The sequence below is a fragment of the Pleurodeles waltl genome, chromosome 2_2, assembly GCF_031143425.1.
Source record: "Pleurodeles waltl isolate 20211129_DDA chromosome 2_2, aPleWal1.hap1.20221129, whole genome shotgun sequence".
In the NCBI taxonomy this organism is placed as follows: Eukaryota; Metazoa; Chordata; class Amphibia; order Caudata; family Salamandridae; genus Pleurodeles; species Pleurodeles waltl.
The window spans coordinates 1,142,427,730-1,142,448,032 of NC_090439.1; the positions used below are offsets into that span (position 1 = coordinate 1,142,427,730).

The window sequence follows — 20,303 nt, forward strand, 5'->3', positions numbered from 1 at the left end:
AAGAACATCTAGAAATTAGTAGAAATTAGTTCAACAACAGTCAAATCCCAAAATCTCTTTGTTCCCTGAAAATACACCTCAGATGAGAGTAGAGGAGGTATTACTGGTCCTACGGTGATGCCGCATGGTCTGTTGGCCATAAATTCCACGAAAATTACTGAATTAACTTTGATCCTCTAATAAGTACTCAAGAGTGAGATTGTGCTGGGAATAGTATCCAGAATGATCACCTCCCCTTGAACCCAGAATTCTGGAAAAATGGGCACTTAAGCAATAAATGGTTGTCCCTTTTCTGTACACAAGTCCACGTCGTTCAGTAACCTCAAGCTGGAGCACACATGAATCACTCATGCTCAAGCGTCCTTCGGGTTTTTCTTACCTTCATTTTGGTACGGTCTACTTTCTCCTCAGGTGAGGAAGGGGTAGGGAGTTCTTCAGGTTTAGGGGATAGGACAGGGGGTAGAAGGCTGGAGAGGTTCTCCTTGACCGGGACACTGTCAATCATTTTCATGAGGGCCCGCTTCCTTTCCTCTTTATTTTCCAATTTCTCCTCCTTCTCCTGCAACCTGTGGAGTTCCCGGTCATTCTCATGGTCCAGCATAAACCCTTCCCACAGGTCACTCTCCTTCTCCAGTTTAGCCTGCAGAGTACAAGAAAAGCCCACATGATGTAAAGACAGGCGTATTTTAATTAATTGAGTTCAGAAGCACATATTGATCCCAAGTATGTTAGATTGGCACTCAGGTAGCGTTTTACAACCCAATAATGTTGTACACAGAATCAATATGGACAGGCACATTGTGTTCTGAGAAGCACACAGCAACAAACAAAATAAATGCAGAGAATAATAATGAATACATTCGGAGGCTGAGTAAAATAGGCAATTTTGAATGAGCAACCATTCGGAATGACTGAGAGACACTACTAACAAGGGTGACAAGCCAATTTTTCATTAGTGCCTATGGAAAACCAAGGAGCCTGTGGGTTGTGATTTGATACAACCCTGCAATTTATTTATTCATTCATTTAGCAGCCATAACGTTTAGATCAGAGAACTACAAAGGAAACAATTAGACTTGCAGAAGAAAAATATACATCTTAATAGCAACATTGGGCAAGTGAGACAGACACCATGTAAGCCCTATCAAGTGCATATTTTGAAGTCTTAGAGAGATCACTTGCACAAATGTGGGGTGGCTGTGCATTTTATCTACTAGACCCTCAGCAGGGCAACAAAGAGCTTAGAAAAGTTGCAGGGCAGCTTGGGTGAGGCTAGGAATTATGTTTAGCAGAGCTTCGCTTCAGACTGGAGTGCAGCAGGATAGGCCGTAGATGGAGGGAGTGCCATTCACAGTTCTGAACATTGATGGGAATGGCTGAACTACTGTATGCTCGGTGGTGAGATATTATGAGAGGGGAGTGTACCTAGGCAGAAGGTAGAAGGTTCTACTGGTGAGTGGAGGCACTCTTCCAGTACGCACACTCTACCCCGCACAGCTGGGGGGTTGGGAGGTGAGTCCACGCAGGTTACTGGGTTCCATGGAATAGGATAGGCCTCTCAGTTGTTGCACACTGATGCTGTTCCCCAAACAATGCACAGTTTCCTAAAAACACTTGAACCATGAATAAATGGATTGTTCCATACCTTTGGTGTGTGCATGAACTTCATTTAAACAGTGTGGTACGGTCCTATCTTCGACACAGTTCATTCAAGCTCATTCTTACTACAGACCAACAAAATTAGACAACATAAATCAGCTACCAGCTATACTAATGTATTAAATCCATATCAACACCAAGTCCACTTACACACCTGCCCCATCACCACATGCGCACATACAGTACCCGCAAGACAGAAAGCTGAACAGGGCACCTGTTAATTCTTCCCTTGAAATTTTAAGTAAAGCCATTATTATAAGATCTGCTACGGAAACCAGAAATGTAAGAAGTAACCACGCACTGTTACCTGCAGCTCTGGGAGAACGAGCTCCCTATGCATCTTTTCTTCCATCACAAACTGTTCCTGCAGCATCTGCTGTGGCCACAGCAGCCGCACCAGCACTGAGTTGGGGATAAACCCATAGGGAGGGATTGGCAATTTCTCATTTTTGCCACCCTGAAAGAGCAAGAAATATTAATGATATGAAGCTCAGTGCACTCAGATAACAGGAGATGGGGGGGGGGGTGGGAGGGAACAACTAAATAAAAAAAAACTAAATGAAAAAGAGAACCTCAGACCAGATGAAGAAGCAGTGTGGAAGGAGAGACAACTACAAAATGTAATCCGGAACTGGGAAGAGGGAGCACTGCATGAGGTGAGGCAGGATTGGAGCATGAAACCTAGGATTGCTAAGGCTGGGAAGATGAAACAGAAACAAAGGGCCAGATTTAATAGAAAATGATGGTGCACGGCGCCAAATTGGGCAGCGTCATGCACTGTCATTTTCAAAACGCTGGGATGCGCTGTATTTACTAGAAAACGGTGCACCCGTCTGTTTCCCCATGCACCGGCGGTAAATATCCTGCTGCATGCCAACGCAGCCACCCTTGAGCCATAGTGCAAGGATGGCTGCGTTGAGGGGGAGATTGTTGTTGTGTGGGAAGGAACACCTTCCTGCACAAGGGCAATCTTAAATGGCGATTTGCTCTTTCTATATGTGCTGCAAAATGAGCAAAAAAGAGCAAGAAAATTAGGAGAATTTGTGCCCTGCTAACGCCACCCCTGGGGTGGCGCTCGATTTTGGTGCTGCCTCAGGTTTATGAAAACTCGTAAATATGGGGCAGAGCCAAAATACAATGGGTGTTGCTATGGCACGCCCACAGCAACATCCATTGCACGCCCCTTCCATGCAAAGTGCTGCGTGTGAATGGGGTGTATTTACAAGGTGGCGTTAAGCCAGAAAAGTGACTAACGCCACCCTGTAAATATGGTGCAGGCCATTGCACCACTGAAGCGTCACGAAAAGTGACACTCCAGTGGTGCTAGGGGCTCTTAAATATGCCCAAAGTGACAAAGAGAATGGGGGAACGGAAACAGAGGGATGTATAGTGGAAGACAAAACAAATAAAGCTTGACATTCCAGCACTCCAGAGAGGAAGCATTCTCGCTACCCCATGTCCTGCAATGCGCTCTACGTGCAGCAGTTCATTGAAACGCCCTGGGTCTGGAATCTACCCGTCTGCCTCACCCTCACGCTTCTGCCCGGCGAACACTGACACGCTGGAGAGGAAGCATCCTGGCTCCCCGGCTTCTTCTTCTGCATCATGCTCTATGTGCAGCGGTTCATTGAAATGCCTCGGGTCTGGAATTTTCTGCAGCCAACCTCGAGAGATACCCAGATCTATGGCTTTACTGCAATTATCGTTCTGCTCTGTTCAAGCAAGTTGGTATTTGATTTGTCTTGGTATGCACGCTCATCTTGCATGTGACGCCTACTCAACTTAGGATGTCCTGTCATTGTCAGTCCTGATGAGGCTCCTAGATCCTATTGTGGGCCGAGGCGACTACATGCAAGAGACAAACTTGCCTTGTGTATTTTTCCAACTAATTATACTATCAATTAATTTGACTAGCTGTCTGGTGCTCAACAGCATCTTCCTTCCTGTGCACCTGCTGTGTTTGTTATTGTTTTTGCTGTGCATTGACTATACATGTATGTTTACTAGATCTAGCAATTACTTTTGCTGGGCTCTAGGGCATTTATAAATTGCAAAATTGCGTGAAGAATAACTAAAAAACATTTTTGTCCTGCACTTCATGTCCTGTGCAATGATTTTGTGGTATATATCTATCTATCTATATATATATATATATATATATATATATATATATATATATATATATATATATATATATATATATGTGTGTGTGTGTGTGACAGTACCAGTGTGTGTGAGTATGTTGATCATTTCTTCCTTTGACATAACGGAGACGTTATTTTGCTCATATTCTTATTACAGTAACATATGTTTTTCAAAGGATTTCCTGTGAGAACTGTTGTAGCACAATATACCTACGCGAGGAACAGAAGGAAGAAAACCACTGGTAGCCAGAGGTAAACAGACAATAGGTTCTCAAGGTTGTTTCATGCTCTGAGATAGTAAAAGTGGCCTGCAAGTGGCAGATGAAGATGACCAAAAACAAAGCAGGAATGCAGTCGTCATCAGGGATAAGGGTAACATAACTGCACTTGTAGCTATGACTTCTGCACACTACAAATCATATTGCATCAAAAGTGGTCCATGGGGTATGATTCACATCCATTTAATGAAAATCCTTAGAAGGTGCTGGTTCACATGACTGTGGATACAGGTAGAATCTTAAAATCTGCATTAAAGTACCTAAGAAACAAAGTTGGTCAACCCTGACATAAGAGGCATTGTTTTAACCAAAGAATATAAGATTAAGAGAGAGAATTGGAATAAAGCAGGAAGTTAAACAAAGTAGAACAATGGGTGATGGAAATAAAGGTTCATTGAGGGTCTTCAGGGGCAAGTAGATTGAGGATAGCTGACTCCAGTCTCTTACCACTTGATACATTTGTGAAATTAAGCATTGATTCAAGGCTTCCAGAGGGTCAGGAAAGAATCCTTTCACCTTGACAGGATTATAGGGGTTCTCGTTGGGGGGAGACGGAGGAGGCCTCAGGAGATCATCAATGTCAAATGGGTCCACTTTAGGGATCTGCGAGGATATAAGACAAAGAAAGAAACATTCAAGTTCCTTGTGGCTTATTTACATATGAAGATATATCATCAATTACTCTTTATTAGCTTCAAGCTATCTGACTGGCTTTTGCACCAGTGCATTACATTTTTTATAAATTGAAGTACAGCATACCATAAGACAAATATATCATAAGACAAAAAACTCTGTGCCTATTAAAACAAAGTCAAAGCTGTTAACTTTCACAACAAATTTTAAACAATGTTGCTCACTTAGTAACCTTTTTAAATACTACTGTTTTGAATTCCTCCATGCTAATTCATTTTAATGATGCGTGTTATGTGTACATATAAATGTTTATAAGCAAATGCCAGTAACATTTCATGTAAATGATAACTGGACAAACCTTGTGCCTTTGAAGAGTTTTTATGGCCCTAAAATAAGGATTGGATAATATAAACAAGAAAGTGTGAAATTGTTACAATTTCCTAATAAAACATTTGAAGATGGTGTCTTTTGTCAATTAAAATTTTAGGACAGATGATATTTTATTTATATATGAAAGCAACACAATCTTTACCAATTCAGAATACCGCCATATAATGAGCTGCCCAAAACCCTACGGCGGAATACACTGCCACCGCCAGCAGTAATGCTGGCGGGGGCGGTGTATTCCAATCCGACAGGGCAGCGCTGCAAGCAGTGCTGCCCTCTGTATAATGATACCCATTCACCAGCCTTTTCCCAGCAGTTCACACCGCCAGGGACAGGCTGGCAGAATGGGTATCTTGGGGCGATTTGGGGGCCCCCGTAGGGGCCCCTGCACTGCCCATGTACTTGGCATGTGCAGTGCAGGGGCCCCTGTGCAATGCCCCATCGCGCAGGTCTTACGGGCAGTGATCTGCGCGACGTGCAGCTACACTCGCCGCACAACAACATTGGCGGCAGCTCCATTTGGAGCCGCTGTCAATGTTACGGCCCTTTTCCCTGCTGGGCCGGCGGGGAAAACATTATACGGCCGGCAGGGGGGTAGTTGTGCTGGCGGTCATCTATTCACCCCCAGCGCGGATCTCGGCGGTTTAAACCACGAGATCATAATGAGAGCCATAGTATGGATTTTGATACTTAAACCAGCTGCAGAAAACTGGAGGTATTCATTATCATATTGCCACAAGTGACTCGAGATAAATTTAAAATGTATTGAAAGTGTGTTTGTGTGTAAGGAGTTGATAGAACTCTCTCTCACAAATTGAGAATGGAAACAACAGGAGGACGGCATGATGTACCTTTCTAGAATCTAGCCAAAATTCAAGAAGGGGTCTCTTACATCCTCCTCCCACAATCTCCCAACCAGAATTCACCTCAATCCACAAAGACTTGGGAAATACACAGAAAAGATACAGTATAAAATGTCTACATTTGTAAATGTATTCAATTAAAGTTTTTCAATATCATTATTGTTGTGAGGACTTCTTAGACTAGGGCTACAGCTTCTAGGGTCTACGGCCAAGGCATGCGAGACAATATTTTGTAGTGTACAATCAGCATATTTATTTCAAAAGAAGGAACAAATACAACATAATTTGATTTCTTGAAGTTTATATGATTGTGAATTCAAGGATAGGTCGCTCCTCTTGATTCTGGTACACATAGGTTCTGTTCTCCACTATTCACCGCCTGCTGGTAATTGCCTGTGCCAAGGACAGGACTCAAAAAACTTGTTTAAAAGAAAGTGGTCACTTTAAGGAGGTTTTCTAACTCCTCTGGTGAATGTCTCTCACCACGGGGCACTTGTGCACCAGCACCAGTACCAGTTCCTATTGAATACCTACCTTGCTTCTCTACATGGCTTATTCTCTAAGGGGTAAGCTCGGTGGTCCTGAAAAAGCGAGACAACAAAGACTATAAGTGCCATCATGAAGGTGGATTTCCTAATTGAAAGCGGCATCATTTCAGGCAGATGAGTAGTGCTTTCTAAAAGCAAGTGGACTGTCCTAGGTTGTAGTTGAAATATCTGTCTGAACATCTATACCACAAGAGGCTGTTTATGGCAAAAGTAGCTTTAGTCATTTTATTGCACAGCGTGTGACCTAAGCGTGTTGACTGCAGGTCCACAAACATCACTATTATGCAGTGTTCTCTTAGCCAAGTAGGCATAGGGTCTTGGATAAAGGGCTAGATTTGGTAAAACGCTCATAGGATTAGGGTGAGCGGACACGACCCCATGTGAAGCACACAGAGTACTTCTATGCCCCAAGGGTTACTAGAGGTATTCTTACAAAGTCAGGCCTCGAACTGAGGTTTGTACTAACACAAAAGGCTATAATAGAGAAGAACATTTGATACTGGGTCTGGGCCTGCTATGCCTGACGCAAGCACTCACTGGAAAGACCCGCACCTTGTCACAATGCCCTGAGCCAGCCCGAAGCATCCTCCATCGGCTGATTCTGTGATGAGGGAAGCTGGACATATGCAGAAACAGAGCTGGGCTCCATAGAACATGCCCTGAGTGTTGGCTGCGAAATGTGAGAGCTGTAGTCCCTGACCGGAGTGACAAGTCGGATGAGGTGCTAGTCAGGTGGATGTGATGATGTAGGGCTCTGAGGCTGAAAGTGAGGAATCTGAGAAGTATTTAGCCTGCCCCAGGGTTGTGATGATGGGAACACCTGAACTTATGGCTGTGGTGGTGGCTCACAGAGCGTCAAACTGTGAGACCCTCTGAGACGTGCAGTTGTGCTGTTAGCCTGACGCCAGCCTTCAACCTGGTCTAAAGTAATACGGTGTGCTGTAACTGGCCTTGGAATGGAGGAGAGAGCCACAAGGTGAAGTGGCTCAGCGAGGGAAAGATACAAGTGTTGTGAAATAAAACGGTGAAAAATCTGGTCACATCAAGCACTGGTCACCATTATTGAGAAACTCAACTGATGACCAAACAACGGTTGTCAGGGTGGGGGCTACTGGACTCTGTCACCCGCTGGTGCCTGCATACTTTATCCCTCCCCGCCCCCCAGTAAGCAGAGGCAAATGGTGGATATCCCATCCGCCAAACTCTCTGTGACTGCAAGTATCTTCTGCATGGTCTGCATGTTTAGTGACTATTTAGGGATACTGTCTTGATAGAAGGACCTGAAGCCCTGGAAATGGCCAGGAGCTTCAGGTGATTGGTATGATTACTTTCATGAAACGTCCAGGGCCCACTGGGCTGATAGCTCTGCCAAATTACCCAGACATACCGAGATAAATTTGTGGTCATTGAAATTTGAGGTGTTACAGATTGAAATGGAAACATTTTTCAAAAGTTCACCTTCAGTAACCATGTTTGGCTTGACTGATACAGCTGGGAAGCAGAATCTTCCTTAATCGTGTTTCATCAGAAGTACCCTGGTCTAGAGCCACATGACGTAGAACACTCGCCCATAACAGTGCAAAGGAATGATGTAAATGCAGATGGCCATCAGAATTAAGTTGCAGGAATGCTAATTTCCTTCACTCAGGACGAAAATAGCAGTCACATTGACAAGTCTATTACTGCTCCAGGGACCTGAAGTCTCTGGGGTGGAATCAGAGTAGTCTCCATCTGTGTCCTGCAAACTAGGCTTAGGATTCCTTGGTAAGGCACTGGAGTTGTGCTTTCACTGGATAGGCATCTACAAAAGTGAACGTGCACGCTGAATGTGAGAATGGGTCACTACCTCTGAGAGTACCTGAGTGCAGGATCGAAGCTGAAAGGAAGGCATCCGTATTGGTAGTGGAAAGGTCTAATGGCAACTGTATATTATTGATGAGGCGACTTCTTGATTGGGTATGCCGAAGTAAGCATCTTGGAGATCACAGTATCATGTAGTCTTCTATCCACATGACCTCCAAGATTTGAGTTTGTACCGCAGTTGGGAGGAGACCACACGGAGGAAGTGGTCCTCTCTAGAAGCATTACGCAGTAGCAGATATCACTCTCTTCTTGAGGACAAGAAAGTACCTGGACGAAAAGGGTGTTTTGTTTTCTGGAGACAGTTTGAATGCTCTTATAAGAACTAGTTTTTAAATCGCTTCCATTAGCTTTGGGGATCAAATGCGCACAAAAAGTGATACCTTTGCATTCCAGCTAAGTTATTCATACTCTAGCGCTCACTGTACGGACCAGGGAAGGGCACAACCACAGTAAAGGAAGTGCAATGTGGTGACAAGCTAAGCGAGTGCAGGCGCCATACAACAAGTGGGAAGTTGCCAGGCCCCAAGGTCCTAGCTCGTGGCCTTCATGGTGACCAGGAGGTGATGTGCCTCCTCTACTGACCCAACCTGGACATGTCTCTTCTCAACGCTCAGCGTGTGCGCCAGCCACCAAGTCTGGAGGTGCACAGCTTCCAATCCCTCCTGGTCATTCATGGTATTTTAAAAACATACTGCACAGACTTGAACCTTTGTCTCTTTCCCAGGTTCTTCCTCATTGAGATCCTGGCAGTGGCCCCTTCACTGGCGATTTCAGGGGTCTGTATGCGTCTCACTATGCTCAGCTTGGCCTTGCCTAGTCAGCAATTCCCTTTTCTTTATAGTGGGCGAGCGCTCCTTGTGTCAGGAAACTGTGGCCCCACCTTCCCCTACACAACACCCGCTCAGGCCCACAGAAGGCTGACATTTCTGCGTTTTTGGATTTGGGCGTGAGTCAGTGTTCTCTCCAGGAGATTCAAGAATGTATGTGAGCTTTTAAATTACCAACATGAAGACAGCACACCAGTGATTGTGATTCTGTTGAAAGCTCACCTCCTGAAGGAGCAGGTCTAGGGCTCGGCCTTTGCAAGAACGTGTTATCATTAGTGCAGTTTACCAGGTCATTCAGATGCTCTGGCAAAAAACTTACACGACTTCTTCAGTTATTTACTTTGCCAAAGTGGTGGTATAATCATGTTAGAGCTCCTATTTTCCTAGATATTCAAGAGTCACAAAGACCCTTTGTAGAAGAAGCAGAAATGCTATATATAAAAGGTGCAGAATAACCTGTATTGACAGTGCTACGAAAATATTGAAAACCACAGCAGAGCACAGTAAACAACAAATGCTTTAAACTCCTCTAATTCTGAAATGCTGAGTGGCTCAGATGAGAGCAATGAAGGTTACACAAAGGGTACACAATTAAGTACTGTAGTAGAGACAGATGCCCTGTTAGATGCAGTTTTGGTACTCAGGTCATATAACACTGGCACAAGGACTGACTTCTGCAAATGGCTTTTTTGGTGTTTCATGTATGTTTTAACAGACAAAGCATCCCCCAAATTAACTTCTGGCACCCATTCTGGTACCAGACTAACTTTTAAAATCTCTAGAAGGTCAATTCGACATTTGCTCGAGGACTTCTCCCTGGCAGAGGGATGCCCACGCTAGTGAGAGACACCGGTCTGTATGACTAGATTTGTGGACACCAGGGCTCCTGGTCTTTCAATGATGTCCTTTCTTTCCAAGAGATACTCGAGGGTTCATGCGCTCGTCCAGTTCCCTCAAACAGGTAGTAGAGAACTTGCTGACTGTACTTCTAAGCGTAGCGGACTCATTGACATTACCCGATGATGAAACCCTGTCCCTGCAGATGCAAGGCCATGCATTATTGCCTGATAGGCAGTGGGGACTAGTGGGGGTCAGGCTTGGGCATGCATAACATTCTTAACGAGTCAGGATTCTTTCAGAGACGATGTTGCAGGGCTGCCTGTAGACATTTTACAACTAATTTGGAAGTAGTTAGGGCGGCACTACAGAGGGGCCCCTAATGCTAAGAGATTGCCTCACACTTGTTCAAAAGTTGAACTTTCAGAGCCTCTACCTGACTTTTGTCTCCAGAAACCTTATTACAAGACTCTTATGTGAGAACTACAGAAGCAGACACCTCTTTGCTCCAATCCAGGGTGTACTTTGCTTATTGACCCAACAGGATCGTGTTGAATCGCCAGAGTCTGCTGGTCCCACCTGTGAATCCGCTGTGTAGCGGACACCATTCACGTAAACGACAACACTGGGGGGCTCAATTACAAGCCCCTCTGTGCCGCTGGAACGTCACTTTAAGTGCACAATGCAGGACAATATTTACAAGGCCACACAAAGCCACTTTGCGCGGCTTTTCATGGCCTTGTAAATATGTACCAAGTCAAACGCAGCCCAAGTTGCTGCGTTGCCTCGCCCTGCGACAGAGGAGTGCCACGGGCGTTACAGTGGGCATTTGACACATTCCCAGATTTATGAGAGTTTGTAAAGCTGTGAATGTGTCACAATCCTACGCCTCCCCAAGGGAGGGGTAAGGGAGGCGCCACGAGGAGAAATACCTTCAGTTCTCCTTGTTTTTTGTTTCTCTATGTGTGATGCAGAATGCAGCACACATAGAAAGATAAAAACTCCTCTCATGATTGTTTCCGTGGCGGAAGGTGTCCTCAGACACCATTGCACCATGGTGCATGGGTGCCTGGATGCCTGGGATGGCGCATGGCAGCCCATTGTGCCCTGGACAGGAACGCGTTGTATCTTATAGATATGGCGCATTCCTGCCCTCTTCTTTTGACGCACGGCAGCGCAGCACGAAGGCTTGTGGCACTGCCCTGCGTCAAAGGTGACGGGGAGAGAGATTCAGTGTATATATGTGTGTGTAAAAGAGACAACAAGAGTCTATATGTGTATATGTGGGTGTAAAAGAAAGAGCAAGTGTCTGTGTGTACATGTGGGTGTGAAAGAGAGTCAGTGTGTATATGTGTGTGTGTGTATATATGTGTGTAAAAAATAAAGAGAGAGCTGGTGCGTATACATGTGTATGTAAAAGAGAATGAGAGAGTCGGTGTGTGTGTAAAAGAAGGAGCGGGCGAGACAGTCCAAGCTAAGGTCCAGCAGCATCCCCCCAAAGATGCACTTCCGGTACCTTGATGCGCGGCCGGTCACTGTAGAAGAGGCGCAGGTAGCGCTCGAAGGCCGCCTTCTCCGTCGCCTTTGTTCTTTTCGGTTTCTTGCTGCTGTGGAGCTTCCCTTCTTGGATGAGGAGCAACTCCTGGTCCCGGGCTGCGAAAGAGGCGTAAGTCTGGAAGACAGAAAGAGCTGTGTCTTTCTCCAATGTGAAGTAAATTTGTGATAATAATCTGAAGGATTCCTTGACTTGGGAAGGGATTAGTGACGGGAGGTTCTGTAAAACCACCTCTTTTTACAGATCTCCCCACCCCTTCCATGACCCAGGTGACAACTTCTAGCCACCCCGACTGTACCGCGCCTTCCACCACCTCCCCATTTCACCACATCTGCAAGAGCCCCCAGCCCAAAAGCAAGTCCAATGAGCCCCATTCAGAGGCCAGCATCTCCTGGCCTCCCCATCTCACATCTCTGATACTCGAATGGCTGAGTCTCGATCCCCTTCACAACATTGTAGTTTCATTTGTAAAAATTATTTGTTTAGAAACTCGGGGACCGGTGCTCACAAAACTTTTGAATCCCCCCCAAAATACGCCTCCTGGATTGCACGGAGACGGGGTACTGTGATATTGACCTGCAGATACATGTTGATGATAAAGGGTTGATGAAAATTGGCGGTTAGAGTGAGCGGAACAAGAATCATTATAAAAAATGAAGAATGTATTATCCAGGATGACAATCATGGTCACACATGCAAAGCTACTTGTTGTTTAAGATTATTTGAAAAACTCTCAATAAAAACAAACTTAAAAAAACAATAATTTGTCTAAACACTACCCACATAAGAAAAAAAAAAGGAAAACAACTGTAAAGTCATTCATTAATCAACAGTGATATGTATTGAAGGCATCTTCATAAAACATCAAGTGGCTCATTATTATAAAATCAGGGTATGACACAAAAAAATCTGGGCACAGGTATATAATCTGATCTGTCTAGAAATGCAGAAAATCCAGGTAAAAAATCATGCATTCAATTACATTTACCAGGGACTCTACATTTGCAGTTGTGCTTGTATCATAATCTCCCCCAGGTTGACGTAGTCCATAATGATAATTCATAATATAAGTGCAACAGTTCCTAAATCATAACCCAAAGGCTTCAAAGTAAAGTACATGGATTTTTTTTCCTGAATCATATCTCAAGTCTTGGGCAATATTGTGAGGTTTGGCAGTGTTTAGAAGTACAGGTTTAACAAGATTTATTGATTGCTGCTCATAAATATTACAAGAGGCATGAGGCCTTAAGGTTGGAAATATTCTTCTTAAAAGAGGAAGATTATACTTCCTCCCCATCAAGCAGCATTCGAGAACATACAGATTGTAGTGTTATCTAGTTTCCCATATTTACTAATGTATGGAGTAAAGATCAACTGAAAACTATATTTCACCTTAGTAACTTTAGTTCCAAGTAAGTGGTTTGAGTCAAAGAACTTTGGGAGACAGAAAGTTTTTTTTAAGTGTCCTTGATTTAATCAAACACCTGTTTACAATGTTGTCAATCGCCAGCATTTCAGACACAAAAAGCTCCAGATACAATTTTACCGATATAGGTTTTTATCGGTGATTAATCTGCCAGCTTGGGTGTTACACATCGAGAAATCTTGGAACATTGTGCCTATAGTACCACTGAGTTCCCAAAATTCAGCACCTGTGCGAAATAAAGGGCATATTTATACTCTGTTTGCGCCGAGTGTGCCAAAATTTTGACGCACATTCAGCGCAAACCTTGCACCATATTTATACTTTGACGCCGACCCCGCAGACGTCAAAAAACCTCAGTGTGCGTCATTTTTTGGATGCGGGAAACCGCCATGCGTTAATGACATGCAAGGTGGGCGTTCCCGTCCAAAAAATGACTTTAAGGCCTGTGCGCCTTATTTATACTCCTGCGCCATTTTGACACACAGGAGGGGGCGGGCCTTAAAAAATGGCGCACAGCCTGATGTGCGCCGTTTTTTAACGCCTTGGTGAGGGCAGGCGTAAAGGGACCTGTGGGCTCACTTCCATGGTCTCTGACCATGGAAGCAGTCCAGAGGTGCTCTTCCCTGCCCCCAGGGACACCCCCTGCCACCCTCGCCCACCCCAGAAGGACACCCATGGATGGGGGGACCCATCCCAGGTAAGTACAGGTAAGTTAAGGTAAGTATTTATTTTTACTTTTTAAAGTGGCATAGGGGGACCTAATTGCCTAATGGGGGGCCTAAGAGCCATGCCCAGGGGACAGAAGTCCCCTGGGCATGGCCTCTGGGCAAGGGGGCATGCCTTGAGTCATTTCAATGGGGGCTTGGGGGTTGTGCGTCAAAAAATGGCGCAAGTCCAGTTTGAGCCATGATTTTTGACTCAAACCTGACTTGCACCATTTTTTGATGCACAACCTCCCGGCTAACGTCAATCCTTAAATAAGGCGCCTGCATGGTGCGTAGGAAAAGCGTAAGCCGGCGGTAAATTTTTTGACGCAAACCAGCGCCGGCGCTGGTTTTCGTCAAAAAGTATAAATATGGGCCTAAGTGTGATAACCCCTCTCCCATCTTTGAGCACACTTTTTCAAAAGTAAAGTGACCACAGTAAAAGATCTACTGCAACGTAAATGGGTCCTGTCGTGAAGCAACCTCACCACTTGGCTGTGCTTAGACATCCAAGAATTAATAAAGTCATCCCCTTATTGTAGGTCAATACACACGCGGTATGTTCAAGCGCCCTGCATTGCGCGGCTTCAGTCACCATGATGAGACACAGTGAGGCTATCTGACCTCAGATAGCACTATCCCAACACCCTACATAACACCTTGAGGCACACGAGCAACATAACATGGTGTGTGCCAAATCCCACTCATGCCACTGGATAACGCGCAGTCCTAGAGCACCCCAAGGTTTTCAACAATGCTTTTGGCAAAGCTTTGGATACTTTTGTGGGGTAGCTAGAATCTTCTGCCTCATCTTGTCACATCTTCACTAAATTTGATGTTCAAGAAAGTTAAGATGCTAACTCCCCAAGTGATATTAGCATATTAGTACCACTCACTGGCAATGTTTACATTTGTAGAGGCAATTTACAAGATATCTGGGGTCCTATACTTGGTAGTGGCTAGTGGCTAGTTAATTCACAATAAAACTGACTGAAATTAAATGTACAGCTATACTGTGTTTATATTTACCAAGACCAAAAGAAAAGAAACAAAACAAGGATGCAGCTAGGTAGCTAACCCTAAACAGACAATATATAAGTCTATTAACCAGGCTGCCCAAGGATCCCACAAAGCTTTTTGGGACACTGAGTTGATCTTCCCCTAGCAGAAAAGGGTTCCATTGCCGTCTCTAGATACTGGTGTCCTGTGGGAGGCAGGTGGGTTGTTTATGAAGATCTAGCACTACAATCTAGGATCTAGGCACATGAACAGATGTGCTGAGATCCTAGAAAACATGATTAGAAACCAAAAAAAGATATCAATATATTACAAAGACTTGTTCTGTAAAAATACAAAAAAAACAGACCTACTGGAATGTCTGCTCTCTAGTCTGAGTCAAACCAGGCATGTCTGACAGACGTATGGACAGCCCTCCACGTTGTCGCTCTGCAAATCTTTGTAATGTACATACCACAGTGGCTGTTTTCCGTACGGTGGGATGAGTTATTGATCTGCTAGGAAAGATCATCTAACATGTAGAAGTAGAGGGCACTAATCAGCTGACTAGACAGATCTTCATCCGAGGATCACCTACACCGAACACTCTAAAGCTGCCTCAGAAAGAGTTGTTTGGCCTTTCTGATGTCTTTTCTTTTGTCCTTCACATCACATGAAAAGACCAAATTAGAAAGAGATCCTGGGTACGCATTTGCCTAGTCTACAGTTCTCCATTGAGAAAGGGACAATCTACAAGGAGTATAGGTCAGGCTGCAAAAGTCATGCTTCAGAGCACAACTGGTCTGCTTTCTGAAAGCTGCCATGCAAAACAGGAGACAAAGCATGTTCTGAGTTGCCCTCCACACAGGGGTAGGTTGTGCAAACCTGCAAACACTGGAGGCATCAATGATAGGAGGCAGATGGAGACTCCAGGGGTAGAGCCACTCTCACCTCATGCATTTGAATGCTTGTATCTGAGTACTCCCAGTGCACATCCAAACATATATAAAACATTACCTCCTTCTCCTCTGCGTTCACTCCCTCTTCTTCTGTGTTCTGCAACAAAGAGACTTGAGACCTGAGAATGAGAAGTTAATCACAGAAAGAATGAGTGTACAAAGAGACAAAAACAAACTTACTGGCTTGGAGAACTGATGGATCTTGCATGGATTTAGAATCTTGAGGTGGGACCTTACCAGCAATTGAATTTGACAGGTATCTGACACGTAGTGAAAGATACGTACTATACATCTCAGACCATTTTTAAGAGCTTAGTACAAATCAGCCCTAAGACCGTACCACCAGCAGATGCGGAACACCAAGTGCACAGTTCTTGCAGATTGCATCAATGCCAGTAAGGAAGTCTTTGCCATCATCAAAGAATTCACCACACCTCCTGCCACCTCCAGCAACACACCCCCTCACAAGACCTTTGCAACAATCTTATGGAATTCTTCTGTAACCAGAATCACCTTCAGTTCGGACCTCAACTGGACCCTGTTACTGTTGCAACTCAACTTCCTATCATGGCAGATGAACGAACCTGACCTCGTGGCCTGCCGTCACCACTGTCAAAATTGCTGCTACCATGAAGACCATCCACTCTGGGGCTCCATCTGACCCTTGCCCCCAACATGCCTTCAACAAAGGACTCAAACCAATCAGTGAAGCACTTACACCCATCCTCAATGCCTCCATTGACTAAGCCACATTCCCAGGCACCTAGAAACATGCCACCGTCATGCCCCTGCTCAAGAAACCATCCGCTGAACCAGCCACGCTTTCCAACTGCAGTCCCATTTCCCCCCTCCCAAATATGCAAATGTCTTAGAGAATGTCTTACAGAACTAATCAACTGACGTTTCACTGGCCACCTCAGCAACTACAACTTCTCTATGCCAAGCAGTCTGTATTCAGGCCCAACCACAGTACAGAAACAGCACTCATACCACCACAGATGACATCCACATAATCCTTGACAGAGGATTTACAGCAGCCCTCATTCTCCTAGACATCCTTGCAGAATCTGCAACAATCTCACACCCCATCCTCATCAGGTGCTGGCACGAGATTGTCATCCAAGAACCCATTCTCCCCTGGATCTGCTCCTTCTTAACAGATAGAACAGAAGCTGTCAGCTTGGCACCTTACTCCTCAGAAATCCCCAAACTAATCTGCGGAGTACCACAAGGGTCTTGACTCAGCCCCACACACTCTTTTCGATGCATCCGTGGTTCCTCTGGCCAATGTCATCCGCACTCACAATATCAACATCCTCTGCTATGTAGACAACAAGTATCCCATACTCCACCTTTTGGACAGGACTCCCAACACAAGAAACAAGCTCACTGCCTGCATGACCAAAGACGCTAACTGGATGTCTCAAGCTCAACACAAACAAGACTGAAGTAGTGATCTTCAGGAAGAACACTTTAACTTGGAACTTCAACTGGTGGCTTGCTGAACACGGACCCACACCCAGAATCCATGTCAGGAACCTCGGAATCATAATCAACAGCAAACTGGACATGACTGCAAAAGTCAATGGGCCACAGCATCCTGCTTCCACGCCCAGCTTTCATACCCTGAAGATGCTGAGGAAGATCTTCAAATGGAATCCAGGCAACACAAGAAAAACTGTTGCTCATGCCATGACAACTAGCAAGATGGACTATGGGAATACCCTCTATGCCACGATCACAAGCAACTCACTAAAAGACTGTAGATCATCCAGAACTCGTCAGCCAGACTCATCCAAATCCTCCCACACACAACTCACATTACAACACAGCTCAGGGAACTCCATTGCCTTCCAATCCACAGACACTCAATTCAAACTCCTCACACACAAGGCACTCCATAACTCAAGCCCCATGTACCTGAACAGTCGAATCTCCTTCACCAACCACCCAGACACCTCCTCTCCAGAGGATTCCTACTTGCCAACATCCCATGCATACACAGTGCCAGATCAGGACAAGCATTCTCTTACATCGCTCCTCAAGCATGGAATGACCTCCAATTTCAAATCAGAACCTCCTCCTCTCTTCTTGAATTACCCAAGAAGCTGAAGACCAAGCTTTTCGATTAACCACCCTTCCAGAGACAGGCCGAGGCGCAGAAGCCTGCTTAGCACCAGGGTACCCTCGCAGATGACAGTGCGCTTTACAAATATATATAACATGCAGCCGGTACAGTCATATTGGGTGCTGACCTGGAGGTGGGGCACTGACCTAAGAAGGAGGGGGGTTGTGTTTAGCAATAACGTACACTTTAAGAACACCTGCTGCAAAGTCCCTTGTGCATCCAGCTTTCAGGCAGCAATAAAAATGTCAAGATAACTCTTGAGATTTATGTTCCTGCTATAAAGTGAGGCCCAAGATCTTTCTAGTGGTAGTTTTGCCATAAAGTAGCACAGAGGGTTAATATGCCTGTTGCAGAGAACAGATCTGTATTTTATGGGGCTTATTTACAAGTCCCTTGCGCCGCTGGTGCGTCGCTTTTCCCATATAAAAAGTGACGCACCGGCGGCGCAAGGGGTTGTAAATAAGCCCCTATGTTTATAGTTCAGTGGATTAGTAAAGCTAGCCTTTACCAACGCTTTAAAACAAATGAAATGTACGTGAGAGAGGGCTATGGAGAGATGAGCGGCACATTTGCCAGGCAGTACTGAGGGAACTCAAGAAGGAGGTCATGGCGAGGCGCCAAAAAAGATTGTTGCGCCAGGAGCCACCAATGCTAAAGCCGACCCTGATTACACGCCTGCCATTGCACTGCTTCAGAGTGTTATTGATTAAGTCTATTAAGCGCCCTGTCTCTTGGCATTTTACGCAAGTAGTGGGAAAGGAACTGAGGGGCCTGCAGCTGTGTAGCAATGGATGTGCCTGGCATCATTAAACCTGCCGCTGCGAGGTCCACGAGCAGCCTCCTAAGCACCCATGATAAACAATGAATATGAGTACATTCAAGATGTAAATTTATAAACATCTGACAGGCCTCACATTGGAGTTAGAGGTTTAGAGTACCTGCTTTTCAATGATTTCCAGAAGGGACTGAATGTTTTGACTCCTTCTAGCTCTTCAGGAGCCAGATGTTTCAGACTAGCAATCTTTTACAATATCATGAACTAGGCTTTCTTACTGTCATAAGACATTTACTGAAAACAGAGTTCATAACTTCAAAAATAGTTCACACCTGGCACACACAACACACTTCAGTTTATGTCATTATTTGTATGTGGGTATTAGTAATTTGAAAGGAAAGCACGTGCCTCCTGTCCTTGACTCAGTACAGAAATATACATTTCAACCATTGTTCCATCAACTCAGCGGAAATCTCAAGGCACAACACATACCTTAGCGACATATCTGATGTCTGCCCACTACTAACCCCACACTTTCCCCAGCTGGGCCACACTTAACTCACTCTCCTTCGAGATGCTCTTGAGCAACATCTCCCCACTCAGAGGGTCTTCCTATGAGGAAGAAAGCTACTCTCTCTTGGAGCTGCCACCCCACTTCACCATCACCAACTCCTCATTCCCAACAGAGACTTTGCTCTCACATAACCAGTGTAATTTTCTTATTCCATAAGTAACTTCCGCTACACTCTGATGAGCTCCCAACCACTGTCCCATCAACCAGCTCCCATGTGTGCCAAATAATGGACATACCATGGTCACCGTTTGCCCCAGGCATATGAACTAGAGCTCTGTCCTCACGACAGCAGGTAAAGAAGGAGAGCTTTGTCTATTAGACTCTTTGACCTGTAAACAGAGCTTGAGACTAAAACTCAACAGACCCTCTTGCCCACCACACACCCAACATACCTTTCTCAACTAGCTCACTGGGCTTCTCCCAGAAACCCAAGGTCAACAACAATTCATACAAATAGAGACCTCAAGATCCCACCAATCCTCACTGTGATCTTAAACCTTTATAGGCAATTGTTGGGGGGGTCTCTAATGCAACTAGAGATGTCTGTCCACACATATCTACATTATCTACTAGTTTTGTCAGTCGATGATATCCAGCCATTGACATACGGCTTCAAAATTAGTTGTTGACGTGAAGGCAAAGTTGACAAAAAACTAAATTGTGCTCCTGTATTGCAGAACCATGTAACTCACTTCTAACAAGTAGGTTACCTATGCTTAACATGACCCCTGTAAGTGCTGCAATGTAGCGGACCATCCCTCAAAACCCTAATGCTATTCCTTTAACCAAAGTACAGATTTAGCATGTGGCCACATCCTACGGGCAGCAGTTTGCATACTAGTATTATTACAGTGACAGTAAACTAATAAAAATATCATATCTCAAAATTCAAAGTTTGCCAACAAGCCAGGACTGAATGACATGTGCAGAGAGGCAGTAAGGATTGTTGCTTGACAGTCAGCTGTGTAACCATTGCTGTGTAACCATTCTTGTTTCCAGTGTTGATACCTGCCACCTATTTGATTCACTGCAAGACATATTTTATGAATGTTAACACCTGGTTTTAGTCCCACATTGCTACGTACAGTAAACCTCTACATCGGATGAGACTGAGTTCTCTTCTACATAGCCTAAAAAAGTTTAAAAC

General features: G+C 44.8%; 1 protein-coding gene across 1 annotated transcript in view; it reads right to left on the minus strand.

The window, feature by feature from the left end:
- WDR97 (WD repeat domain 97) overlaps positions 1-20,303 on the minus strand; it is a 327,470-nt gene that overhangs the window by 159,970 nt on the left and 147,197 nt on the right. The window contains exons 12-16 of the mRNA XM_069221060.1: positions 15,738-15,798; positions 11,556-11,711; positions 4,529-4,684; positions 1,967-2,116; positions 380-640 (exon numbers count right to left, since the gene is read on the minus strand). Coding sequence (XP_069077161.1) covers positions 380-640; positions 1,967-2,116; positions 4,529-4,684; positions 11,556-11,711; positions 15,738-15,798 — 784 coding nt within the window. The remainder of the gene's footprint in view (positions 1-379; positions 641-1,966; positions 2,117-4,528; positions 4,685-11,555; positions 11,712-15,737; positions 15,799-20,303) is intronic.